Source organism: Eretmochelys imbricata, chromosome 2 (genome assembly GCF_965152235.1).
Source record: "Eretmochelys imbricata isolate rEreImb1 chromosome 2, rEreImb1.hap1, whole genome shotgun sequence".
Taxonomy (NCBI): domain Eukaryota; kingdom Metazoa; phylum Chordata; order Testudines; family Cheloniidae; genus Eretmochelys; species Eretmochelys imbricata.
The window spans coordinates 196,736,358-196,764,226 of NC_135573.1; the positions used below are offsets into that span (position 1 = coordinate 196,736,358).

General features: G+C 39.3%; 1 protein-coding gene and 1 long non-coding RNA gene across 4 annotated transcripts in view; one reads left to right on the forward strand and one right to left on the reverse strand.

Annotated features, from left to right (window-relative positions):
- The window catches only part of AZI2 (5-azacytidine induced 2), a 45,549-nt gene that overhangs the window by 8,256 nt on the left and 9,424 nt on the right, over positions 1-27,869 (forward strand). For 2 of the 3 annotated variants that reach the window (XM_077811245.1, XM_077811244.1), the window contains exons 2-6: positions 2,034-2,263; positions 8,588-8,713; positions 9,078-9,177; positions 14,662-14,798; positions 22,881-22,942. In XM_077811245.1, the coding sequence (XP_077667371.1) occupies positions 2,039-2,263; positions 8,588-8,713; positions 9,078-9,177; positions 14,662-14,798; positions 22,881-22,942 (650 nt within the window). In that variant the 5' untranslated portion in view covers positions 2,034-2,038. Of the gene's footprint in view, positions 1-2,033; positions 2,264-8,587; positions 8,714-9,077; positions 9,178-14,661; positions 14,799-22,880; positions 22,943-23,733; positions 23,875-27,869 lie in introns of all 3 variants that reach the window. The other variant, XM_077811246.1, reaches the window with a different exon arrangement.
- On the reverse strand, positions 562-27,671 carry LOC144261553 (uncharacterized). Its single transcript, XR_013345324.1, has 3 exons — positions 26,543-27,671; positions 25,476-26,416; positions 562-1,116 (listed from the first exon to the last, which is right to left on the reverse strand). It is a non-coding gene; the product is annotated as an uncharacterized LOC144261553 (long non-coding RNA).

Consider the following 27,869-nt stretch of genomic DNA (forward strand, 5'->3'; position numbering starts at 1 on the left):
TATAAAGCAGCATTTGTACATGTTATGTCTCTTATTAGGCTGGAAAGTCACGTCATAAACTTTTTGAAAGAGAGCCCAAAGATAACCATAAGATTTCTTTTGCTAAGAGAATAGCTTGAGAATACATATAGGACATGACTGTCATGCTGTCCGGAGTGGCTCTCCTCTGTGAGTGACTATCTCAGGGCAAAAAGAAAAGGAGTACTTGTGGCACCTTAGAGACTAACAAATTGGCGGATATGAGCATAAGCTTTCGTGAGCTACAGCTCACTTCATCGGATGCATTCAGTGGAAAATACAATGGGGAGATTTATATACACAGACAACATGAAACAATGGGTGTTACCATACACACTGTAAGGAGAGTGATCAGGTAAGATGAGCTATTACCAACAGGAGAGCAGGGGCCAGACTGTCAGAAAACAATAGCAAACAACCCAAACTGGTGGTATGTTCTATAATTAGATTTCACCAAGCCAGTAACATATCTGAACTCCTGGGTCACTTTACCAGTCTTACTGTGGAGTCACAGACAGTCTCCCTTAGCTTCTCCAGGCTGTCTTGCCACCCAGAGAAACAGAACTTTGTGATAAAAGAAAAGGAGTACTTGTGCACCTAGGTAATTTAAACCTAAAATCGCACCACATCAGGTTTATCCCAGTCCCAAAAGACCAGCCACTTGCCCCAAATCAATTGATATTGCAGATCTTACAGCGAAGACAATGCTGGCAGCCAGTTCTTTAATAAACTAATTAAAAGTTTATTAGCTAAGAAAAAAGAGTGTGTTTGAGAGGTTAAAGCAGGTAAAATATAATCGGTAAACCACTGTTTATAACTCCAAATGGTGGTAGTGATGTAATTGTTAGTTTCCCAAAAGTCTTTTCCACGGTTACCCAGAATAATTTTGGGGCTCTCCATCTTCTCATTCAGTTATACTGCCTTGTTAGAATCCCAACGGTCCAGAGATAAAGGATCTTTCTTTAAATCCATATTTATATCGTCTCACAGAAGACAAGCTGGCAGTCTCTCTGCCCACATGGGTTTTTCCTTTGATGACAGGGAGTGAGGAAGGCACTTGGACTTTTGACCTCTGACCATGTACACAATGGCCATTTGCTGTGAAATTAACAGAAAATGCTAAAGTCTTTAAGTACTTCATAATCATTTCGCAAGGTTTCTTTGATGGGTAACTTAGTTGCAAGGGTACTCACCATGTAAATGTTTGCTATTACGTTTATGACAGGAACAGATAAGAAAAAAAATTCAAGTAACCTTCCATTAGTTTTATGAAGTTTAAACACCCAAACACTTACACATTTAAAATTGCTTTGATCTAATACACAAGTGAATTGACCTGAATACACTCTAGTATGACCTGGTCAGCCAACGTCACAATGACAATAATGAAAAACAGGAGACCATATCTGAAGTTAGTAAAAGATTATCAGAATTGGTGCTAATAAAGGAATAGGGAAGATGCAGAGCTGAAGGTTAGGAGCTACTTGAGTATGCAGAGAGAGAAAGAGGACTTAACTGTATACCTTTTTTGCAAATGATCATTATTTGATGTAGTTCAGAGATATCAGCCCTGTTTCTGTCATTGACTTGCCAAAGCTGCAAAGACTGTTTCTCCTTATGGTCCAAATATAACTTGGAACAAGCCAAGCTCTAAAACAGCATTGATAATTTATATTCCGTAAGTGATATTTAAACACATAAGAGATTATGGATTTTGGTCAATGGAAAATATTGCAAACCGTGAAAGTTGGTGAAGTTTATAAGTACAGAAGAGTGTAAATAGGGAATGAGAAGTGTAAGATTATAGAAACATCTGACTGTATAACTTGATCATTGATGAAAAATGGGTGTCATGGATTCTCTGTAAACTTGCGATGACATGGCAAAGATAAATAAGAAGGAATTTTTTTTTAAAAGTATGTATGGCATTATGCATGAAGGCTTTTTAAACTGTAGTGCTTTTGGCATGTATCTTGGTGAGAATTTTTTTAATACTATTATGTCTTTTCAAACAGCTGTCATGGATGAGCTGGGAGAAGATGACATCTATATTTTGAATCATGAAAAAGCAGATGGTACTCACAGAAGAGAGAAAGAGATTCCTGTTCCAGCATATGCAGGGGATGAGTCCATTGCTTCACATTTTGCACTTGTCACTGCTTATGAAGATATCAAGAAACGACTAAAGGAGACAGAGAAGGAGAACTCCTTCTTAAAGAAAAGAGTAAGACTCTTAGAAGAAAAGGTAAGTGCAAATTTTTGATACTTTTTTTCCCTTAAAGTCTGGCTAGATGGATGTCAGTTCATGATATCACTAATCCTTATATCTTTAAAGAGGAAATACTATGTGTAATAAGTTTCTTTTTATATGCTCTCTCTCTCTTAAAACACAATTTGTTTTTGTTTGACAGCCTAGTTTACTGTTAAATAGCCTTTGGCTCTTGAGTTCTATAACTCCACTTTTCTGTGAACAAAGTTGGTGTCAGGGTTCCTTCCCCACTCTGAACTCTAGGGTACAGATGTGGGGACCCGCATGAAAGACCTCCTAAGCTTATTTTTACCAGCTTAGGTTAAAAACTTTCCCAAGGCACAAACTTCTCCTTGTCTTTGAACAGTATGCTGCCACTACCAAGTGATTTAGACAAAGAACAGGAAAGGACCACTTGGGAGTTCCTATTTCCCCAAAATATCCCCCCAAGCCCTTACCCCCCCTTTCCTGGGGAGACTTGAGAATAAACAAGATAAGCACAGACCAGCCATGGATTTTTAACACCCAAAAAACCCAATCAAATGCTTAAAAAACAGAGCTTTATTACTTGTGGCACCTTAGAGACTAACAAAAACTCTAAGGTGCCACAAGTACTCCTTTTCTTTTTGCGAATACAGACTAACACAGCTGCTACTCTGAGAACTTTATTAGAAGAACAAAAAAAGATAAGAGAACAACTCTGTAAGATCAGAATGGAAGATAACCTTACAGGCAGTCAGATTCAAAACATAAAGAATCCCTCTGGGCAAAACCTTACGTTACACAAAAACAGGAATACACGTTTCCTCTAGCACAGCAAACTTCACAAGCCAAAACAAAGAAAACCTAACGCATTTTCTAGCTAGATTACTTACTAACTTTACAGGAGTTGGAGGGCTTGCATCCTTGATCTTTTCCTGGCAAAGGTATCACACAGACAGACAAAAGCCTTCTCTCCCCCCGCCCAGATTTGAAAGTATCTTGTCCCCTCGTTGGTCATTTTGGGTCAGGTGCCAGCCAGGTTATCTGAGCTTCTTAACCTTTTATAGGTAAAGGGATTCTGCCTCTGGCCAGGAGGGATTTTATAGCACTGTACACAGAAAAGTGGTTATCCTTCCCTTTATGTTTATGATAGTTGGTAAATAGCAAAATCAAAAAACATAACCAGAAATGTAAAATAAAAATATTTGACTTCCAAGTTCAGAGCCTCAGAAAAAGGGTCACAATTGATATTGAGAGGGAAACAATAGTTCTTATTCTGGTCTTCTAAAACTTTGTTTAAGAATGTAAAACTTTACCAGGTGTGTGGGTGAGGGTTTTTTTTTTTGGTCGTCTTTTTTAAACTACCCAGGCTATGAATTCCCTACAACTTTAGCACGTATATGATCTAGTCATTTCTCTACCTCCCTATAAAGCTCTGAAGTTGCAAGTGAGGAAAGTCATTGTCACAAGAATGTAAACGTTAGTGAATATTTTGTTTCACTGGCCAGATGGGTTCTAGATTTGAATAGACTAATAAGATTGTCTTCACATTAGTTAATGACAGGCAGTTTGTAACCGAGTTAGGTGTAATCTGATGATGTATTCAAAGACACTCATTTACCTTTAGGTCTACAGTGCCTTATAAAAAGATGGATAAAGTCTGGACTGCTGATGCCTAGAACCTTTTGAAGGCTCAAGTCACTGTGATTTGTGTTGGAAGAAAGAACTGAATCGTGCTTAGGGCTTCGTAAAAACAAAAGAAAATACCTCAAGCTATTGAAAGAATAATTTTTCTTGAGGGGTAATTCTTGAAATAGTTATACTGGCAAAACTTTTACTTTAGTGAGTTTTTTGCCTGAGTAAGGTCAGTGTGATTTGGCCCTGAATTTGTGTAAACTTCTTAAGCAATTGTAAAATATTTAATTTATTTATACAGATTTCATGGTGGATTGATTTAAATCAAAGCAATTTAAATCACTGATTTAAATAAGCAGGAAGGAAACCATGATTTAAATTGATTTTAATCCTGTTGTGGATTTGTACTTTAGTAATTTTTCTAAAGAGAGGTTAATTCTTATTTGTTGGTAACCATTAAAATATATTGATTTGCAGCTAAATATAGCTTTTACACTAAAATTGGTGCTTTTTTATTTTTTGGCTAACCAGGAGGGTACATTATATCTATCCATGTTTAAGCAATTTTATAGCCTAATTTACACTGTATTCAGATTATTAATGTTTAGATTTTTTTTTATTATGTTAGAAAATGGTGAATGGTGCATTTCTTATTTACTAGATGACAAATCTAAAGTCCAAAATTAATCAAGCTCTATTTGGATTTAAATTCAATTAAATGCACAAAACAGGATATTTAAATTTTTTTTTTTTTTTTTGGTCAAATAAAACTACCTTTAAATGTGCTGACTGTATAAGAAAAGTTTTATATTAAAAAATAGGACTGTCAAATGATTAAAAAAATTAATCATGTGATTAATTGTGTGATTAAACAATAATAGAATACCATTTATTTAAATAGTTTTGGATGTTTTCTACATTTTCAAATATATTGATTTCACTTGCAACAGAATACAAAGTGTACAGTGCTCACTTTATATTTTTGATTATTTTTGATTTGCACTGTAAAAAACAGACAATATTTTTCAATTCACCTAATACAAGTACTGTAGAGCAATCTCTTTATCATGAAAGTTGAACTTACAAATGTAGAATTGTGTACCCAAAAAACGCTGCATTTAAAAATAAAACACTGTAAAACTTTAGAGCCTACAAGTCCACTCAGTCCTACTGCTTGTTCAGCCAGTTGCTCAGACAAACAAGTTTTACATTTGCAGGAGATAATGTTGCCCACTTATTGTTTACAATATCACCTGAAAGTGAGAACAGGCCTTTGCATGGCACTGTTGTAGCTGGCATCACAAGATATTTATGTGCCAGATGCACTAGAGAATTGTATGTCCTTTCATGCTTCAACCATCATTTGAGGACATGAGTCCATGCTAATAATGGGTTCTGCTCGATAACCATCCAAAGCAGTGCAGACCGATGCATGTTCATTTTCATTATCTGAGTCAGTCAGATGTCACCAGCAGACAGTTGATTTTTTTTGTTTTTGTTTTGTTGTTTGGGTTCTATAGTTTCCGCATCAGTGTTGCTCTTTTAAGACTTCTGAAAGCATGCTCTACACCTCATCCCTCTCAGATTTTGGAAGGCACTTCAGATGCTTAAACATTGGGTTGAGTGATGTAGCTATCTTTAGAAATCTCATGTTAGTACCTTCTTTGTGTTTTGTCGAATCTGCAGCGGAAGTGTTCTTAAAAAGAACAACATGGGCTGGGTCATCATCCGAGACTGCTATAATATGAAATATATGGCAGAATGTGAGTAAAACAGAGTAGGAGACATACAGTTCTCCCCCAAGGAGTTTAGTCACAAATTTAATACATTTATTTATTTTATTTTATTTTATTTTATTTTAAATGAGCATCCTCAATCAGCATGGAAGCATGTCCTCTGGAATGGGGTCCGAAGCATGAAGGGGCACATGAATGTTTAGCATATCTGGCACATAAATATCTTGCAACGCTGGCTACAACAGTGCCATCTGTATTCTATATGTTGTCACCATTTCCTATTGTACAGCACTGTGGGGATGCTAGTGAAACTTAGAAAACATTTAAGGTTAGAAACATTCAGAACTATGCATCGCTATCTTTTGTGTCAGAGTAGCAGCCGTGTCAGTCTGTATCTGCAAAAAGAAAAGGAGGACTTGTGGCACCTTAGAGACTAACACATTTATTTGAGCATAAGCTTTCATGAGCTACTGAATGCATTCAATAAAGCTGTAGCTCACGAAAGCTTATGCTCAAATTTGTTAGTCTCTAAGGTGCCACAAGTCCTCCTTTTCTTTTATCTTGTGTGCCATCACTTTTCATGAAACAAACTATTGTAGTAATCCATAAAACGCTACATTTTCAAAAACAGACTTGATTGTTCATAAAAAGGTTTTAAAGGCACTAAGCCCATGTGCAACTCTGAAAACATGATATAACAGTGTATGTATAACTGTTTTCTGTGAGGTGCTGGGCATTTCTTTAGTATGTGTGCATGCGTGCACAATTCCACTTCGAGCAAGTTCTGCATCTACCTAGCAACCTGCACGATCAAAACTATCCATAGTCACAGTTTAATCTTGAGTGCACATGCATACCTAATTCACTGATTTTGGGTTTTGTTTTTTTTTAATTATAGTACCTGGGTGCCAGCCATTGTGGGCATGCAGTCTTGTCCACGTGTATTAGAAGGTACCAATAGCTCTGTCATGTTAAATATTGTGTGTACCACCTGAGTCCACTGTCAAACTGACAAGATAGCCATAGTGGTGCTGATTCATTATAGGGAGGCAAGGTAGATTGATTTAAATCACTGATTTTAATTATGATTTGATATTCACTAGTCGCAAATCAACGTATTTTAATGGTTATCCACCAAATATCACATTTACACTAAACTTGGTGCTTCTTGCTAAGCAGGAGGATACCTAAATAAAGGTGTATAGATATAGTGTAATTGAATAAATGTGAGTTAAGTGCTACAAATTCTTAATTTTTACATTTTTATTAGATAATGGTGAATGATGTGTTCATTTACTAGATCATCCTTCATTTTTTACTTATGATTTGTGTTAGGCTCTACTTAAATGGAAATTCAATTAAATTGCATAGAAACAGCATTCTAAATTTATTTTAATTAAATGAAATTACTTTAATGCACTAGATACATGTTCTGCATTTAAAACTAAGTGATTTATTAAACAAAGGCAATATTATCTGTAGTTACTGACTTGAACTGATTATTTCTGGTCACAATGTCCTTGAAGATTTTAGAATTAGTTGATTTCATCCTTTTAGCTAGTTTTTTATTAATAAATTGATAGAAGAGAAAGTAGGAAATCTTGGTTTCGACTCCCATTTTTTTAAACATAGAATGAACTTGTCATTTGAGCCAAACTAGTTGAATAAACTGAAATGGAGAAAATATTCTCTCTGCATTTGCAGAAGAGGCTACTGCCCCCTGAAGTGCTTTGTCTCTTGCCTCCACAGCAGCCTCTTCTGTATGTTATAGAATAGATTAACTCTGCTTGGGCTTCTTGTGTACGTGCACATGCGTGCACGCACACACACGAAAATCAGCTGGATATGCTTAAGGTAGGATTGTGAAACTAAATGCATGCTCACAACCTAGTTTTAGGCATTTGCATTAACCATTTTTGAAGTACTATTTGACCAGAAGAGGTGGCTTACAAGTCATTAAAAATGTAAGATATGAAGGGATTAAGCATTGGGTTGTACATGTGAGTAAAAGATAAAGCAATGAAGTCCTTGTGTAAGGCATCCAATTGGTGTTTACTGAACTTCATTTTGTCTAATTTATACTGTAAAGACGTTATGGCTCATATAACTAGAACTGGGCAAATGATTTTTCTTTTTTTAGTTTGAAAACAAAAAAAATCAGAAAAAATACTCACTTTTTGTTTCTGAAAAGATTTGTAATTTGTCAGCAAATTGGAAAAATTCGTTTGGGGCCAGCAGTGTGTGTCTGAGTCTGTCCAGCCATCCTCTTTTATAACCTTTAGCCCAGTGATTAGGGCAGTTGCCTGAGATGTGGGAGACCCATGCTTGAATCCCACTCTAGAGCAGATACTTGAACTGAACTCAACTCTGCCACCCCCCAGCCAGGTAAACCTCCTAACCCCCAGGCAGTGGGCTAATGTGGGGTAGGTTACTCTGTCTTTCCTGTTGAAGCTGTTCCATTGTTTATAAATACTTAAATATTCTTTGGGCTGAAGCAAGAGGGTGAATGACTCTCTCTTGGTGATTAATTCGCTCATCGAGGTGCAAGGAGATGTGGATTCACAACAGGAGAGACTGAGAGCAACCCATCCTATAATAGCCAATTGCCTGGTGGTTAGGATGCTCATCCAGGAGAAGTGGGGAGAGCTGAATTCAAGACCATGCTCCAGAGTGGGGATTCAGACTTGCGCATGTTCATTTTTTCTTTTTCTTCCTTCCATCGGTAGTGTTGACTAGGAATAGACTGCAGAAGTCAAAGTTAATTTTTATTATTGCTCTCTTAAAATTTCAGTGCATATAAATGTACATGTGTTGACATGAATTAATGGCAGTTTCATATTCTGGAAAACTAAGTTTACAGTTGCTGGCTGTAAAATATCAATAATTTGATAAGCAGACAACACTGACTGTTTAAAAGCTATTTCGAATATAAAAGGTGAGGATTATTTCTTTCGCCTACTAAACACAGCTCCTTGGCTCCCGTTCGGAAGAAGAAACCAGCTCAGTTGGACGTGAGCAAGTAAACAAGGCCTATCAAGCCTATCGAGAGGCCTGCATCGACAGAGATAATCTGAAAGGCAAACTGGATAAAACGGTATGTCCATTTAATTCATTATGCAAAAACAGGTGCACATCATGCAAGTATATTATAGAGTAAATTTATAATAAAGAGGGAGTTCTTGAATTTATTTTACTCACTGAAGACCTGTATTGCTTTAAAAATCTAAACAAGTGAACATATGTATTAAATACATTTTGATGGTGTTTTGGATAGGAATAAGATAAAGTTCTTAAACAATGCCTCTAGCTGAGGGCCATCGTTATTGATGATCTAGTTTAATATTGCGGCTAATCACCAAAAGAATGCAGGAACTTTAAATATAGTGTTGTAAATAAGAGTTAGCATTATAACTAGCAAACTGCAGAAAGTTCCCTGACAAATTTTTTTCTTAAACTAGATAAAAGAGAATACAGAGTCCTTGAAAATCTTGAGTGAGCAGTTGCAGTCTAAAGAAGTGGAACTCCTACAACTGAGAACTGAAGTGGAAACTCAACAAGGTATTCAGTTTTGTCACTATTTGCTTGCCTACACGGTATTTTAGCCAGCAGCAGAGAGGTATAAATTCTAGTGTGCACAGGATTGTTCCTCACTGTCTGGTGTGGATCCTGCTGGCATGCGGTAAATGTTTCCTAGTGCGTATTAATGTCGTCCCATTTGAAACTACATTAACATGCACTAGGGAACTTTTAATGCACACCATCAGGATCCACGTTGGGCCAGTTAGTGTGCAGCACACTAATGAGCACTAGAATTTAGTGCTGTAGTGCAGGCTGACACACTGTGTAGACAAGCCCAATGTCTTAGCATACAACTGGAACTAAAAAGAAAAGGAGTATTTGTGGCACCTTAGAGACTAACAAATTTATTTGAGCATAAGCTTTCGTGAGCTACAGCTCACTTCATTGGATGCTGTAGCTCACGAAAGCTTGTGCTCAAATAAATTTGTTAGTCTGTAAGGTGCCACAAATACTCCTTTTCTTTTTGCGGATACAGACTAACACGGCTGCTACTCTGAAAACTGTAACTAAGTGCCTCAGCATATGCAATGCAGACTCTTCAGAGCTTAAACACTCCATAGTGGTGGCTTGATGTGTTAGATTGCAGTGCACTATAATAGTGGAGGAACTTTGGGTTAGCATATTGTGTCTCTGTACATGGTCATCAGTTTATTTTCATATTGGATTGTTGTACTGTAAGTCATTTGTGTGAAAGAGTTGAGGCTGACAAACTTTTTTTTTCACCTCATCCATTGTTCTAACTTATTTACAAAGAATAAAAAACCATCAGGTTTAACAAATCAGTGGCAGATAAATACTGCATAACTGTTTAGTTTTTAATAGACATAATGGCAAAGGAGAGATTTAAGAAGAGATATGAAAGAGGATAATGAGGTAACCTTGTGCATGTTTGTGGGGAGTTTCTCCGCAGCATGGGAGAAAGCAGGAAGGTACTTGCTGCAAAATTTAACAAGTAGATTGTTAAATTTTGCAGCAAGTACGTGATTGGAGGCGAACCTCCTGGGCCGATCGAAGGGTGGACTCGACCTCTTGGTACTGAATGACAGAGGAAAGGTTGGGTGGGGATAGATTGTGAAGGATCTTGACAGTGAAGACAAGTGTCTTAGGTTTGGTGCAGTACAGAAGGGAAACCAGTGGAGGAATCAAAGAGAGCGGAGACCTGGTCAGAGTGATGGTCTTGGAAAATGATCTATGTAGCAGCATTCTATACGGATTGAGACAAGATTGCATTTGTCAAGGCCAGAGAAAAGAATGTTGCAATAATCAAGACAAGATGAGTTTCAGCTGAGTGGGTCAGTATGAAAGGCCATAACTTAGAGATGTTATGCAGAAAGAATTAGCAAGACTTACACATAGCCTGGATATGAAGATCTGGAGATGGGTCAGAGTCAAAGATGACTTCCAAGTTCAGGCCTGAATGGTGATAGTGTTGTCCTGAATGATCAAGAAAGGAGGTAGCAGGGAGTCTGCTTTTTTATGTGGGGATTGGAGAGACTAACCTATGTTTTAGTCTTGCTGAGATTGAGCTGATGGTTAGACCTCCACAACAAGATTTCAGGCCAAGATTTTTATTTTGATAACAAGGAGGCAGGTCTGGAATAGAGAGGTAAATCTGTGAATCGTCTGCATAGAGATGGTAGTTGAATTTGTGTTGGTGGATGAGATTACCCTGAAGATAAGGTGGAGAAGGGAGACCAAGGACAGAGCCTTGTGGAACCCCCACAAAGTGTTGGTGGATGGATGAGGAGGATCCACTGAAGGAACAATTAGAGAGGTAGGAAGAGACCAGGAGAGGACAACCTCACAGAAGCTAAAGGAGGGCAAGATTTCAAGAAGAGCGTGGTCAATGGTATCAAAGGCACTCACAGGTCAAAGAGAATGAGGATGGAGTGCTGCTTCTGAGACTTGGCAAGGAAGAGGATATTAGAGATGTTGGTTTCAGAGGAGTGGGGTAGAAGTGTAAAGGGTTGAAAGCTGGATTGGAGAAAGTCTAGGATGGAATTGGAGGAGAGGAATTCCAGACAGCAGTGGTAAAACATAGTGGTAGTTGGAGAGGCAAGTGGAGTCAAAGGTGGGATTTTTAAGGTTGGAGGGACAAATGTGTGCTTGTATTATGAGGGGAAAGAGCCAGAAGAAGTTGAGAAGAGTATAGGAGGGGATAAGAGCAGAAGGGAGAGGGTCACTGGGGGAAGTGGTTGGGTTAGAGGAGAGAAGATGAGAATCTTCTGCATTTGACTGCTGAAGTAGAGAGCTGTAGGAGGCGAAGGGGAGGGGAAAGGCTACATTATATTTTGTCAGTTTTCTCTTGAAAGAAATTTGTGAGATCCTGTGCAGAGGAAGAAGTGGAGGCTGGTGGAAGGAAGGATTTGAGGAGCGAGTCAAAGCTATCTGAGAATGTGGGCATGGGATTCAGTTAAGTTGGAGAGGTAGAGTTGTTTCGTTAGGAATATGGGAGAACTAAAAGGAGAGATTGAATTTGTTCAGGAGGAAGTCAACCTGGTGATGGGATTTATTCCAGAGATGGTTTGCAGCAGGAGTGGAGGAGGTGGATGTTGGGGGTAAGCCTTGCCAGGCTGGACTTTGATGTGAAAGAGGGGCAAAAGACATAAAGGTGGAGGAGAGCAATGCTTGGAGAGAAACAACCATGTCCATGGAAGAAAGGAAGAAAAGGGCTGAGTGGATGAGAAGTTGGCGATATAGAAAGATGTATCCTGTTCAAACATTTGAAAGGCTTATGGTAGAACTTCAGAATTAAGAACACCTCAAGAATGGAGGCTGTCCGTAACTCTCAACAAAGCGCAGTTCGGGCTCCAGGTCCAGCAGCTGACACTCCAGGCCAGGCTTCGTAAACAGCTGAGCTCCCTACTCAGCCCCTGGCATGAGTATGCAAGCTTGTCCACCTCCCGGCAGGGGTGGGGTGTTTTGTGTGTGTGTGTGTGTGTGTGTGTGTGTGAAAACAGCGCCTCCCCCTCCCGGCCGGGGATGGGAGGGGTGAAAGCTGCGCAGATCCCCAACCCTGCTCCTATTCTGCTGATTCTGGCTGCCTTGGGCTGGCAGTCCCAGTGTCTTCACCTCCTAGCTAACTGTAAGTGGCTACCCTGCGTGTGGGGGTAGGGTGGGTACAGGCAGCCCAGATGTGCCTACCTCTAAGATGCAATAAAGTCACAGTACTGGTTGTTGTTTTTTTTTTTTTGGGGGGGGGGGGGTCCTCTGCTGCTACCTGATTGGTTACTTTTAGTTTCATATGGTGTCTGGTTGACTGGTCAATCTGTAACTTTGGTGTTTGTATCTTTGAGGTTCTACTGTATATCAAAGTACAAATGGCATATATATATATATGAAATGAGGGAATGCTCCATTCTTCCATATTTGAATCATGCTCCCTTCTATGGGGAATCAAAAACATTTTGGAGTATTTTTTTTAAGTGGTGCTTAGGATGGGACTTCAACTATAATTCCCTAAGAAAGATGTTTACGAAAGCCATATCTATATTTATGGGGACTATAGCAGCATAACTACTGTGCCATAGCTATGCTGGCATAACCCCAGAATAAAGACACCACCTACAACAACAGGAGGGGTTTTTCTATTGCTACAGAAACACCACCTCCCTGACTAATGGTAGCAAGGTTGAGGGAGGTATTCTTCTATTGACCTAGCTGCAGCTACACTGGGGGTTAGGTAGCCATAGCTATTGCACACAGGGGTGTGGATTTTTCACACCCCTGAGTGCCATAGCTATGTCAGTCAGTGTTTCAAGTGTAGAATGGGTCTCAATGTGGATTATTTTTATATTGCACTGTAACAGGGTTCACTCCTTGTGGCTTATCTGGGGAGTAGCTCGCCACTGACCGGACGGATGCTCCCTCTTGCAGTGGCTCAGCCCATTGACCCTTCAGGACTCTACGTAGTTGTTAGGTACTTTTGTGACTTGGCCCTGCAGACAAGTCACTATAGTCCTTCCCTTCCAGGATATGTCAAAGTCTCTCAGGACTAGCTGTCCCTCTGCCATTGTGGGCAGTACTCCATTCTCCGTCCATACACAGTGCCACTTGCACAGTGGCTGGAAGGGGAACCTGGGTCCACCATCTACTCTGGATTCCATCCCAGGGACTTGATAAGGGTCCACAACTATGGTCTGCGTACCCCCAGATCTGTTTCCTACTTCCCTGGACTCTGACCTACTATCCTCTGGGTTTACCACCTGTCTGAGCTTCCTCCATTCCCAGGCCTCCTCTAGCCAGACCCTATCATCTCCAACACACCTCTCTCTTATCAGGGAGTGACCGCAGACTGCTTCCCACTGCAGCCTTCTCCTGGTTTCTGCTTCTGAAGCCCTGTCTGTTCCTGCCTGGGTGAACTTCATCCTTAATTAAGCATCGTTGATCCCTGTCTCCCCCTCAGGAGCAACCTTCTGTAGCTAATTGGCCCATCTAGCCTGCCTTAACCCCTTTTGGACTGGTGTGCAGTGAACATCCTATCACATACGCTGTATGATAATTCATTTAAAAACTAAATCATTCAATTTATCTTGAGTTTGGATCAGTGTTAACTTATTCAGATAGCTAATCTTGCAGTGAGAGCCTGTATGCTATGGAAAACTTTTTTTTTCCCCACCTCCTGCATTGATATTAGGATGATCTCTACTTGGGATAAAAAAGCCTTACATATTAGTCTTATTTGTATGTCTAGGCCACCTCTGGATATTTGTTTGCTTTTTTTTCTAAATAAGAGGCAACTATGACTCAGGGTTCTTTAGCTAACCTTATTGCATGGTAGTTTATTGTGCACTTCTATTTGAAACTTCCTGTTAGGCATAATTAGGAAAAACTTCTAGTAAACCTAGCTTGAGAAAAAGGAGCAATATTTTACTATGCATGCAAGTTGGGCATGCATCAGCTTGAGTAGCTCTACATCTGGATCTGATCACTTCCCAGTATTAAATCTGTTTTCAGGTGTTTGTGGTGTGGTGGTTTTTTTTCCCCTTCAATCCTGTTTTTGTATTGAGGCATTTTACGATATGCTTTGGAGAACTTATGTAAAAGAAAAACGGGGCTATGTTCATTAAAGGGACAATCTATTTTTTGAGTTTTCCTCTGTCAACAAGTTTCTGTTAGCTCTCTTGATAAATAACCATTGGGAAACCTATTGCTTTCACTTCCTGAATGTGATCTTTGTACAAGGAAGACTAGTTTTAAAAAAAAAAAAAAAGTGCTTAGGAAAGGAGATCTGAAATATTGGATGGTAAGTAACTCCATATTACATATATTTGACAATGTCTTGCTTTATTAAAAATAGTGATACTAAATATTTTTAAATTAACTTTATTGATTAAAACAAACTGAATCTGAGTCCTTTTTATTTTGTCTGGTACAGATACTCATCATGAGCCATGACATGATGTCTAACTCTGAAACCTTATAATGGGAGTGGAAATCAGTCTGTTGCTTATCTTTTTGTAGTGATGAGGAATCTAAACTCTACTCCATCTAGCTGGGAAATAGAGAAGCTGAATAGTGACCTGAAAGTGCACAGTCTGGAACAGGAACTAGAAAAGCTGAAAAAAGAATGCAACGGTCTCAGAAAAGAACTGCAGAAGGTACTGTTGAATTATGGAATTGAAACATTAATAGACTCGTGAAATTAAAATGAATATATAATATTGAACTTTGACATTTACCCCAATTCTTTTGTTCACATGAAGAAAAAAAATTATATATGAAAGAGTTGCATATTTACAATATATATAACTGAAAAATGAAAACCTTTCTCTTCATAGTAAAACTAATTCTCTTCCCATGAAATTATTTATCTCTTGTAAATAATACTCAATTACGTGCAGGGCTGGTAGGACTGCCAGTTGTTAAGGTTGCCCAAAACCTGATTATAAGACCCTGTTTTAGTTGCTTATAATTTTGACAAACTTCAATCATATGAGCTGAAATTTTCCACGCCCAGTATCCGCCTCAGGTTGCGGGCTTTTTTTTTTTTTTTTAAACTTCATCCAGTACAGGTCAGTTGTTTCAGACAACAAAGCTAGAGAAGAATGTTTTTTTCCCCATCTTTAAAACAAAACACAAAAGCTGATGACTTTTATTTGAACATTTCTATCATCCACATGCTTAATGTAAGGACTTGAAACTTGGCAGAGCAGTGGCGTTGTATTGGGGATGTGTTGTGCTGTTCCTATAAAAATCCACCCAAATAAGCTTCAGAGCCTTTGAAATACTGCAGTTTGCACTTGCTCGTAGAGACTGTGATGTTGCACTCCATATGCTTTATGAAAATATGCGTATAAATGTGACTATAATGTAACTAGAATATGCTTTAGGCCAGTAGTTCTCAAACTTTTGTACTGGTGACCCCTTTCACCTAGCAAGTTTCTGAGTGCAGACCCCCCCCCTATAAATTAAAAACACTTTTAAAAATATATTTAACACCATTAGAAATGTTGGGCGCAAAGCAGGGTTTAGGGTGGAGGCTGACAGTTCATGACACCCTCCCACCCCAATGTAATAACCCCTGAGGAGTCCCAACTCTCAGTTTGAGAAACTCTGCTTTAGGCAAAAGGCCTCTTTTAAGGTATTACAAAGCTTATAATCTTCTAAGTGTGTTCATCCTATTTGTATGCATGTATCTTTCTTGTATCTGAAGCTAGAAATATGAAGTATAACTCTGAGGTCCTTTTGTAATTATGCAAAGTGTGGGCCATTAATGGTGGCTTAGAATCTTGATGGCTCCCATTGACTAGGACAATTGGTTGTGAATGGGTTTATTTACCTGCAAGCCTTCCTGTGGGCAATGAAGAATGAGGTCTCACAGCACATGTGACCATGTCACATGATACTGGAATCCATCTTAAATCTGGTCCTCTTCCATTTAGAAGGAGGGGTGGGGACCTAGATTCCCACCTTGTGCTAAAACTATAAAAGGGGGTGGAACAGAACAAAGGGGGTGGCCAGTCATGAGAGCACCCCTGCTTTCCACCTAAAATGTCTGCTGGAACTATCAAGGACTGTACCAGGGGAAAGGATTGGGCCCAGACTAGGAGGGAGTCTAGTCTGTGAAAGCAGCTTATTGGAACATCTGAGGGTGAGATTTTACTTGAAAACAGTTTCTTAACATATTAGGCTTAGACTTGCATATTTTTGCTTTATGACTTACTTTGCTCTGTCTGTTATTACTTGGAACCACTTAAATCCTACTTTTTATACTTAAACAAAAGTGATTTTATTATTAGTAAACCCAGAGTAAGTGATTAATACCTGGGAAAGCAAACAGCTGTGCATATCTCTCTATCAGTGTTATAGAGGGTGGACAATTTATGAGTTTACCCTGTATAGGCTTTATACAAAATAAAATGATTTATTTGGGGTTTGGATCCCATTGGTAACTGGGTGTCTGGGTGCTGGAGATAGGTGACCTGCTGAGTGGTTTTTGATTAAAGTCTGCAGCTTTAGGGGTGTGGACCAGACCTGAGTCTGTGTTGCAGCAGGCTAGCATGTCTGGCCCAACAAGGCAGGGTTCTGGAGTCCCAAGCTGAGCCAGTTTTCCCTGCCAGAGGTAACTTCAGCACGTCAGGTGACTGTCCCAAGGTGGTCTCTGTGACTGAACCTGTCGGAAACTTCTGAAGATTTATTAGCAGCAAAATTCCCAAAGATTCTGATTGCACTGGGCATGCCTGAGTGTCTCTCAGCTCCTGGTGCTGACCAGACTGTGTGTGCACCGTTCCCTCAGAACTACTGAGCATGCATCAACCCAGAGCTAAAGGGGTAAAGCTAGACTTTCCTTAAGGTAGCTGCACCCACATGCTCTCGGCCTGGTGGGTCCCGGACTTGAACTCTGAGACCAGGAGCCTGTTTCTCCTGTGTTCTCAATTACCCTTTTTGGCATGTATGCAGACTGAAGTAGGAAACCACCTGATTCTTATGCAGAGGGGACAAACACTGGACCAAGGGGGCAGGAAAGGGGCAAATTGGGAAAAGGAGTCTGGTGAAACTGAGACTAGAGGCTGATGAGGGAAATGAGGTGTGTGAAGTGGGATACAGTTGGCATGAGGAGGAACACTGGAATTGAATGAGGCACTGGTAATGAGGGGGGAGATTGGGACTCTCTGGGCAAAGAGACTGGAACAAGAAGCCAGGGAAGGGGAGAGACTAGGACATGGAGATAGGGAGGCTATTGTGGGAGACTGAGAATGGATGAGGAGACTGAGACTGGGAACCAGTGGAGGGAGACAGATTGAATGAGGAGCTGGGATGGGGGGGAACTGGGACTGGCAGTGCAAGGAGATTGGGATTGAGATTAGAAGGTAGAATAGTGGAGACTGGGACACGGTATTCAAGGAAAATGGGACTGGGACAAAGAGCCAGAAATGGGAAAGAGAGAGGGAGAAGATGGGTCAGAAGATTTTATGGTTGGGGGACCTGGCAGAAGTCTGCCTACTAGAGCCTGCTCCTCTCCAGAGCCTGGAAAGAAACCCAGGATTTTTATCATTTCTCTGCTCTTCTGTTGGCAAATATCATCTGTGAAATCCACTGGCAAAATGCGTGTTTCATCCCCATCTAGTGCTGGTCCAGAGAGGTTGTCGACTTATTACTGCTATCAGTTACTGTGATAGTTCGAGGCAGAGGCTGTGCAGTGAATCTAAAGGTTCCAACCCTGCTGATGAATCATGTAGATGTTAATATGATGCCACAAAATAGAATGTCTTTTCATTTGCTATTTTAACAACCCAAGTGACAAACTCAAACTACTTTAAGAACTTTATTAAGGTTGCAAAGTTAAGCGCTCAAAAAGTTAGGAAATGCCAGAATTAAGATTGCTTGTGCAGCCTTAATTTGGCCCCTTCTATGTATGAATTACAATAGTCCTTAATTACAAGATGCTTTACCTTCCCTCCTGCCCCCCCACAGGACCGCTGCTTCATTTAGTACACAGAATGTAGCTGCTCTGTGGATGAATCAAAGCTGTGCAGTAAAAGAAGCTGTTGTCTGTAGGACCCCTGCTTCACAGAATTTGCAAAGTATATAGTGTATGAGGCAGGGATTGCAGGAAGAGAAAGGACAGCCTCATGGTTAAGGAAGTAAAATACTTCATTGCATGACCCTATACCCAGTTTTACTGCACACCATTCAAACGCTGCTCTGAAGACAGAATTATTAATTTCCTTAAGGGCATGTCTATGGCGGTGGTTTTAAAACTGCAGGTCGCGATCCAGTAATACATTGCGGAATGTAAGGCGCTGGTTTGCAGCGACTCTGGTCAGCACAGCCGACCGGGCCGTTAAAAGTCCCGTAGGCGGTGTTGCCCGGCTAAGGCAGGCTAGTCCCTACCTGTTCTGACACCATGCTGTGCCCCAGAAGCGGACAGCAGTAGGTCTGGCTCCTAGGTGGGGGGGAGCCACAGGGCTCTGCATGCTGCCCCCACCCCGAGCACAGTCTCCCAGCCAATGGGAACTGCGGGGCGGGGGAGGGGGTGCCTAAGGGCAAGGGCCACATGGAGCCACTTGCACACCTCTGCCTAGGAGCTGTACCTGCTGCTGGCTGCTTCTGGGGCACAGCACTGTCTGCGGTGCCAGGTCAGGCAAGAAGCCTGCCTCTGCACCCCTGCTGCGCTGCTGACCGGGAGCTGCCCGAGGTAAGCCTACACCTGCACCCCAATCCCCAGCCCTGAGCCTGCCCCAAACCCTAGAGCCCGTTCCTACACTCCAACCCTCAACCCAGCTCCATTGGGTTGAGGGCATCGATTTTCTTCAACTGGGTCACCAGAAAAAAAAAGTTTGAAAACCACTGGTCTATGGTATTTATCACTATTGTATCTGAGTTTTTCACAAATATGAATTTATCTTCGCAACATCCCTGTATAGTGAGGGGATGGTGGTATCCCTAGTTCACATGTGGGAAGTTGAGACAAAGTAAGGTCAAAATTTTCCACTAATTTTGGGTTCTAATTTGAGATGCCAAGGGCCTGATTTTTTTTTCCAAAGTACTTAACGTTATTTAGCATTTTATATATTCAAAGCACTGTTCCTATCAACTTCAGTTGCAGTTGTGCATGTTCATCACACTTTAGCAAATCAGACCCTGGAGTCTCAAGTTTGGCTCCCTAAAAATGAGGAACACAGTTAGTGGCCACCTGTGGAAAGCATGGTTTAAGTGACTTTCCTAGCATTACATAGGAACTCTGTGGCAAAAGCAAGGATAGAATCCACTTCTCCAGGACAGCATTCAACTGCCTTAACCAAGAGACAGTTTTTTCTCTTCCTGCAATCCCCTGCCTCATTCACTGTACTGCTTCCAGTTCTGTGAGGCAGGGTTCCCATAGACAACAGCCTCCTCCACCATACAACCCATAGTCATCCACAGGCAGGGGCTCTGTGGAAAAGATACTAAGTGATTATGTAATTAAAGACAGTATCATGACACATAAGCATAAGGAGGCTGAATTAAGATTGCATAGGCAGTCTTAATTCTGCTGTTTCCTAACTTTTGAGAGCTCCATTTTTGCAACCTTGAATGTTCTTTTAATGTAGTTTTTTGTGCATAATGCAGTATATTTATTAAAAAGTTTGTTTTATACAGTTCTGTATATTTACACTCTCTTGGAGCAAGACCAATTTCTTGTCCTGAACTACTTATATCAGACATGTGCACATCCAGCAAAAGGGGGGACAGCAAGCATAATTTCTTAACTATTACCTTCAGTACAGGCTTGCTGTTATCTTAATGTTCTTTTTCCTTGAAGATGACTCCAGAAATGCAGTCCTGTTAATGAAATGAGAAAGCAGCTTGTGCATCTTAAAGGAAAGAAGTTTACGTCACCTTAACTTCCATCTGTATTGTGCCTCATTTTAGGTCTTGGGTTGAAAGCTACGACTTTCCAGTATCTTTTTTTATACAGGACTGTATTAGAAATATCTGTGGAACTAATGGTAATATTTAGACCTTGTTTTTATGCCTGGCCATCCCAGAAACAGCCAAAGGGCGCTGAAGCTTTAGTTGATCTCATCAGGAGAGTATCATGAAGCATTCAATTTCTTGTAACAATTTTTCATACTCTTAATACCTTCCTCTTAGGAGGGCTGAAAGACCACTTTGAGGTTTTTCTCCAGAATTAAGACCAGAGCCCAGAATCTGATTTCTTTTGGTGTTGTGAGAGCACAATTATTAATTATTACTTTTAACATTTGCTGTAGGTGTATTAAGGTACTCTTTGTCTTGGTCTTTAAAACTTAGCTCATGTGGAAGGGATGTGGTTGCTTCTGCACACAGTTTTTTATACCTGTTCATAAAGACACTATTTTGTAGCACACTGCAGTCATGAGTGAGCTCTCAAATTTAAGCTACTGATCTGCTAAATGCAGCTATATGCTGCAGATATTAAATTAAAATGCATCTACAATTTTAAAAAAGAAGGAAAACAAAGAGGCAGATGAAATTATTTGACTTTTTTCCTTAAAACAGAGGATATGCTATCTTTGTGAGTAGAGTGAATTCTTTGTTTTTCTAGTATTTATTAACACTATTAAGTTCGCCGTAGCTGTTAAAGATTAAGCATTCATTTTTTTGTTAAGATACACACCATAAATACTGGCTATCAGTCTTTGGGGACTTTGTTGGGCAGCCTGATCAACTGATTGCTGTCATCAGTCACCTTTGTGCAAATATGACATGGTTTAATGTTTTAAGAGCGTTTGAGCTCTTCTTACTGAAAGTGTGTTTTTTCTTCAGTATCTACATGCTGATATATATTTTGTCCACTAGATGGTGCTAAAGGGAATCGATTATCTTGAATTGAGTGTTTATTCACCATTAACTTTCCTCTCCTTAGCAGGTGCTTCTTGTTTTTTGTTTATACCTAGTTATTGTAAGTGCCTTTTCTGACTAACTTCATAAATTTTAAAGAATTAAAAAAATTGCAAACAAAATCAAGTGTTTTGTTCTCAAAAAATTTTGGAGATATTTAGTTTGAATAATGTCTGTTCACATACGGGGATTTATTGCTTGTGTGATGCATGCTGGGAGATCTAACAGACTTAGGGGGTAAGTTCGGTGCACCATCTACACAAAACTCTGAATCAATAATTGTTACAGTAACTTGTCTTGAAGAAGAAATACAAGAAACTACTTCTTCCCCTCAAATCCACTAACAGATCAAGATGGGAAGCACATATGAACAAGATTTTAAACTAGTGTACACTACTAATTTACAGTAGCTGTTTTTATAGCACAGAAACTGAATATCTTGCACATGAGCAGTAAAGCTTTGGAGGAAGAGGAAAATGACATTGTATTAAGAAATCCCACAGCGTTCTCAATATTTCAACTGGCAAAGACCAATTTAGCAAACATAGTTTAAAACCTAGAATTAAAGAGAAATGGCTGCTATCGTGACATTCTGGTTGTCTTTTCTATATTTTTAGTATTCAGTATATTTAGTATTTAGATTTTCTTGTTTCAGTTTTGCATGGTAGGTGTATGGGATATTTATCCTGCATCAACTAAAAGCTATGCTAATAATAGACAGGTTTCAGAGCAACAGCCGTGTTAGTCTGTATTCGCAAAAAGAAAAGGCGTACTTGTGGCACCTTAGAGACTAACCAATTTATTTGAGCATGGTTAGTCTCTAAGGTGCCAAAAGTACTCCTTTTCTTTCTGCTAATAATAGAGTGGGTCCAGTTAAAGCCACAGTGATAATTGATAGCATGTTTACCAGAATCTAATATAAATTTTTTTGCTCTTCTAATTCTAGATTAGATTTAATAATTAACTAAAATTTAAATGCTGATTTTAATGCCACTGTGAGTAGGGTATCCTACTTTTACAAAACTGCTATAAGCAAAAAACAGTTCCTTAAAAAATTAAGGCCCTGATACTGTAAACACTACAGCAAGTACATTATCTTCTGCAACATTTTATTTTAAATGTATTTTATTTTTAAAAAATTTGTCACACAAACAAAATTGCTTCAGTGTTAATAGAAAAAAGTCCTTTAGACTTTTTTAAATTAGTTATTGTGAACTTTTTATACAGAAGCCAGAATTTTCAAATCTAGATGTCCAAAGATAAACCAATACTTAGGTACCTAAAGGTGGGATTTTTCCAAAGTGCATAGGTAACACGGGAGTACAAATCCCATTGACTTTAATGTACAAAAACTGATGGAGTATCGCCTGGTTGAAACGCTTGAGTTTACATGCCTTGTGGAAGCTGGATATATTTAAAAGTGGTGTCTGCAAGTATAGCCCAGACTATTTAGTTAGCAATTTTGTGGTTGGTTTGTTCTCACAGAAATAACGTTAATGAGGCCCGGATTTGCCTTTTTCTGTATAGATGAGCATTTTGTGTGAGCCTTCTTACTAGAAAATCTCTAGACTCCATAACTGAATGTTTCAGAAAGTGCAGGGATAGTATTGTTGCATTTCACTCATTTTCTCAACACAGTTGATCTTCTCGTTCACACATTAATTCAGGTAGCCACAATTTATGTAGGAAACTTGTGAATTTTTACAAATTTTTCTATTGTAAAATGGCACATCAATCTCTTCTTCCCTTCCCAATGTACATCAACTAATGAAACTGAAGACCCACATGCTCAGAAGATTAGATTTTTGTTACAAAGGTCTTGGACACTAAATAGAAGTAACTGTTTGCTTGCTTTTTTTTCTTTTCTTTTTCAGGACCAGGGTCAGGAATTAAATCTGTTAAATGGAGACCTCCTCCAAAAAGAAAATATTCAGAGGTATGAAGATTTGTGGTTCTCCTATGTTTCATTTTGTTAGTGTTTGAGTTAGAAATGATGCATTGAGCTGGTGTGGCAGATGGTTCTGTGCATGAACTTATTTGAATAATATGCTAACTCAACCAAGGTAGCTTGCTATATAAATAGTTATCAACTCACATGCACTTAATATTTAATACAATTTATTATTTTTATTCATGTTGATAAACTAGGATGAAAGTTAAATCTACTTATGTGAACTCTAATACAGAGAAGACACTGTCTAAATCTTCTGGATTGTTTCCAGATCACACAAGTTTAATAGGCAGTTTAAATAAATAAATAAAGTTTACTACAGTCAAGGATGAAAGCACTCTAGAATCAGGAACAGAAATGGATGTGTCTCAAAGAGGTGGGTTAGTACAAATTAGAGATCCAACACCCAAAAGTAAACTGAGTAAACAGACATTCAAGATGAAAAGTTGATTTGAGGAAGTAGGGGATTGGATAAGAATATAATGTGAGAGGGATAGTGTAGCAAGTCTATGGAGTTTTGTGCAAACGTGTATTGTGTTTTGAGTTTGCTTTGGTAGTGGCTTCAAGGGTAAATGTTGTGGAGGATGGGATGTATGGTTCTGCTTTCTACATCTTAACAGTATATCTGGATTCCTTTTAAGTTTAGTGACCAGGAGTTTCGATTCCTTTTTGTACACTGTTGAGTAGCCAACATGGAACACGCTCATGGAGTGAGTTGGCCCTTTTAAATCCAGTGGGCCCAGCTCTGCCTTTGTCTGGTTTCTTCTGAATCATAGGACTGAGATGTGCTCGGGTGAAGCATCTGATTCAAGGAAGCATGTGACCAGGAAGGGTTGGATGCATAGGCTAGAAGAAGAGCTTGCTAGAAAAGACTGTCTTCTTAGACTGAGAGACAGCAGGATTGGGAAAAGTTCTGGGTGAGGCCCTTGACTGTGATCAGATAAAAGGCTTGTGAAGGGCTTATCCAGAAGAGGAGTGGGGAATGTGCCTGAGTCGGGGTGGAGGGACAGATGGCGCAAGGACACATGGGAATGCAGGGACACATAAGGACAGGGGCAGATGCGCCTGACTGAATGGGAGAGGCTAGGGGTCAGCTAGGGTCTGCATGCAGAAAGCTTTCTAACAATCCTTCCCCACTGCCCACCCCACAAAAAACCCTGTTCCATACTTTTCACACCCATACCCAACAACCCTCCAAGTTCATACCCAGGCTCCTTCTCAGCAATTACTTCCCTCTCCCTCAGCTCCTCTGTTACCCCTGACTCCCGCAAGCCTTTGCGCTGCTTCTGAGGAGTGTGGGCAATACGGTTCTGTATTGTACTTTAAATGAATTATTACTCAGAGTTCTGTATTAATACGCCTAGTAAGGAATCTATTTCTCAAAAAACATTTCCTGAATCTTTTGTTGTCTGTATTGTTAGACATACTTGCTGACAGGTATTTTTAAATAAATGATGAAAAAATAATTGAAACTGGTGTGATTATATTGTGTTGTTTTGACAAATTCTGCAAATTTCATTTTAAAATATTTTTGTTGCAGAATTAATTTTTTGGTGCAGAATTCCCCCATGTATAGACATAGATGCTAGGACAAGGGAAGCCAACAGTGTTACAGATGTGATCAAGTCAAGAAAAAGGAATTCCATAGAGGCAAGATGGCAGTAAAGACGAATTCTGGAGATAGCAATAGTGACTTGGAGATGAGGGGAAAGGTCTTGTGTCAGGGATGATGCCAAGATTTCTGGGCTTGGGAGCAATGTTTCCTTTTAATTAAGGAGAATAATAGTGGAGTCACAAAATGGGATTAGGGCTTTGTCTAGAAGTACTTAAGTTTTTGGTTTATTCAGTTGTAGTTAGAAGACGTTCAAGACAAGCAGATGTGAGATGACATTGGAATATGAGTCAACACCCATAACTACATGAAGCCACATATAAGTGGTGGTGAAGGTAGACAATAAAGTATCAAGAAATCAGCTGTGGGGTGCTTTATTATGGAAGGTGCAAAGTCTCCACCAGAAACCTTAAAAGGAGTGGTTGGAAAAGGAGCATTCAAAACAGGAGATGAGCATGCTAGAGAACTTAGCTGCTTGTTCAGTGCCATTGAAAAGGATAGTGAACAACACCTGAAAAACCACAATGATATCAGGGTGAGAAAAGGAATCTGTGATCAGAGATAAGAGTAAACTAAATGCTTCTAGTGGTGATATCAATTATGTGCAAAATACTGTTGTCTAAGCAAGTTATGTAAATGAAAACATCAGCCAGAACTGAGCATATTGTGGAGCAACAATAGCTACCCCCATCAACCACCATAACCTGCAACTTGATCTTAATCTCCATAGTTTTATCAAAAGGTAAAACACTTTTGAGCAAAATAAATAAGTCTCATGCAGCATCCTTAAGGCCAGAGTTTTACATCTGGAAGTTCTCAAATCTTTTAACACTAGTCAAGAAAAGTATGTAGAAGATTCTTGGGTAGCTAGACTCCAACGTAATATAGGGTTTAAAAGATGAACACCTTGTATCATTCCAGGAAGGAGATGAAGCCAGCAAAAATTCATGGATCACGATGTAGTGATGGTGACCTGTTCCACTTAAGTATGTGGCCCACTGGAGTTTGCATTGGCTGAAGCTTAACTGACCTTTGTGGCTTGCCCCTCCATAGTGCATTGCAACCTGTAGATAACAAGGGCATAAGACATCAACTAAAATAGTTCCTGGCTTTCCTATTAACTCTTCTCCAACTTCCCAGAGACATTCACAGACACTAGAAGAGGCTTGAAGGGTAAAAGGAATTTTCAGCTGCTAACAGGAAGGAGTTGAGTCCTGCTAGTAGTATTGGAGCTTTTGAAGACCTCAGAGGTTTTCTGTCAGTACTGCAGAAACAGCTGTTTGTGAATGTGCTCCCAGCTGCAATTTACCCTTTTCTCAAATAATGTATAACACTGACAAATCTTCAAGCTGACATCATAGAAGATGGAAGCAGAAGTGGAGAATGCAGTGACCCAGCCTAACCTTGCTTCCACTGGTCTGTGCTGCCTAGCTTCAACAAACAGGAAATAAGATGTTACAAATTATTCCTTCTATTCACTTGACTAAAACACGTAGTCCTCTTGAAAAGTGTTGGCAAATCAGATAACTGCTTTTCCTGTTGGAATAGCCCCAAAACATCTTTGCTCTGTAATCATGTGTGTATTGTAATCTGATACATTGTTATCCTGCTTGACTACAGGGAGTGCAGTATGGGGGAGAGTTCAAAAATACTTCTGAAAATGCCCTTTAAAAAAAATATTTGGGTTTAAAGGAATGTAGTGGTTATACCGATAAATTTGTGAGCTTATTCGTACCTCTCATCCTGACATAGGCAAATTGTGTACTTGCGTAGTTTTCCACAAGAGGGGAGAATAGTACTTACTAATAAGACATTGTCATAGATCATATTGAGTTGTCTTGGTTTGCCTGTTGAGAAGGAGAAGGACACACGTTTTAAAGAATGAGTAGTGTTACCAGCGTTCTTTTCACTTAATAGTATTTTTATTATGACTATAATATAGGGCAGGCTATATCCGAACTACTGCTACTCACCTTTGTCACACAGCAGACAGGTTTTTGTTGTTGTTTGTTTTTTGTCTTGTAGTTCCAATTGCAGCAGGATAGTCAGTCTTGCATGTCTGACGGCACAAGTGTTCTCAAGATAAAGTAGTTATCTGTTCTTCAATCTAGTAGAGTAAATTTGTTTTTAAAAAGCAGCTTCCAGGTAGCAGCCCTCCGCAGGAATTGGCACATGTACAGTGTGGTTTTATATTGTAATTAACTATTTGTAATGCATATTAATGTACAGAACTGTACAGAGCAGTCTTTTCACACCCTTAGATAGGTTCCTGTGTGAAACATTTACTATAGCAAACAACCTTATTGTTTACTGGGGGAGGGCATATGCCCTTAACTCATTTTTTGTGAAGTAATTATTTCACACTTGTCAACTGCTTGTAAAATCTCTGATTGTAATATATCTGTTTTGCAAATCCAGTTTCCTGAAGACTTAAACAGTTATGTTGGTGCTAAGAGCTTTCCAAGTAGTATCTGTAAAAGGATTGTATAGTGGTGGATGATTTTATTGGTGAGAGGAATATTTTAGTAAAATAAGCTGTAGTATTTCACAAATGTTTGCAGTAAACATATTTTTTAAAATGTTGCGGTAGAGGGATGTATGTGTAGTGAGTGGCTCAGATGTTTTTATGCTAACTCAGTGGTTCTCAAACGTTTGTACTTTCACAGCAAGCACTTGTTCCGCAAGCCTCTGAGTTCAATCCCCCCTCCTTATAAGTTAAACTTTTTTTATATATATATATAACAGTATTATAAATGCTGGTGGTCAAGCAGTGTTTGGGGTGGAGGCTGACCACTTGCAACTCCCCATGTAATAACCTTGTGAACTGCTGAATGGTCACGACCCCCAGTTTGAGAACCTCTGTGCTAAATAATTAACAGATCTGAGAAGATTAAAATAAAGGTGTGTTTACATATATCGATACAGCTGCCACTGTTACTTTGTAATTACAATTTACAATCTGGGTATATAGAATATTTAATAACCATGAAGAAAAGGTTTGTAGTAATTTAAATAGTTAACTAATACATGCAAGGATCCATGTCATACATGGAGGAAAATTGTACATATGAGGTGAAATATTCAAAAGTGATAGACACTTCATAAGTCCCATTGACTTTCAGTGAGATTTAAGCTTTTAAATCACTTTTGAAAATGCGGTTTAGGCACTTCTGAACATTTTACTCTTAGTCTGTGGCAGATCTGGAGCTGGTTTTAAGTTTTATGTAACTTGGATACTGGATAGTTCTTGTTTGGTAGAATGAGCATTGATCCAGTCATTTTCAAAGTTGAGAGCATCTG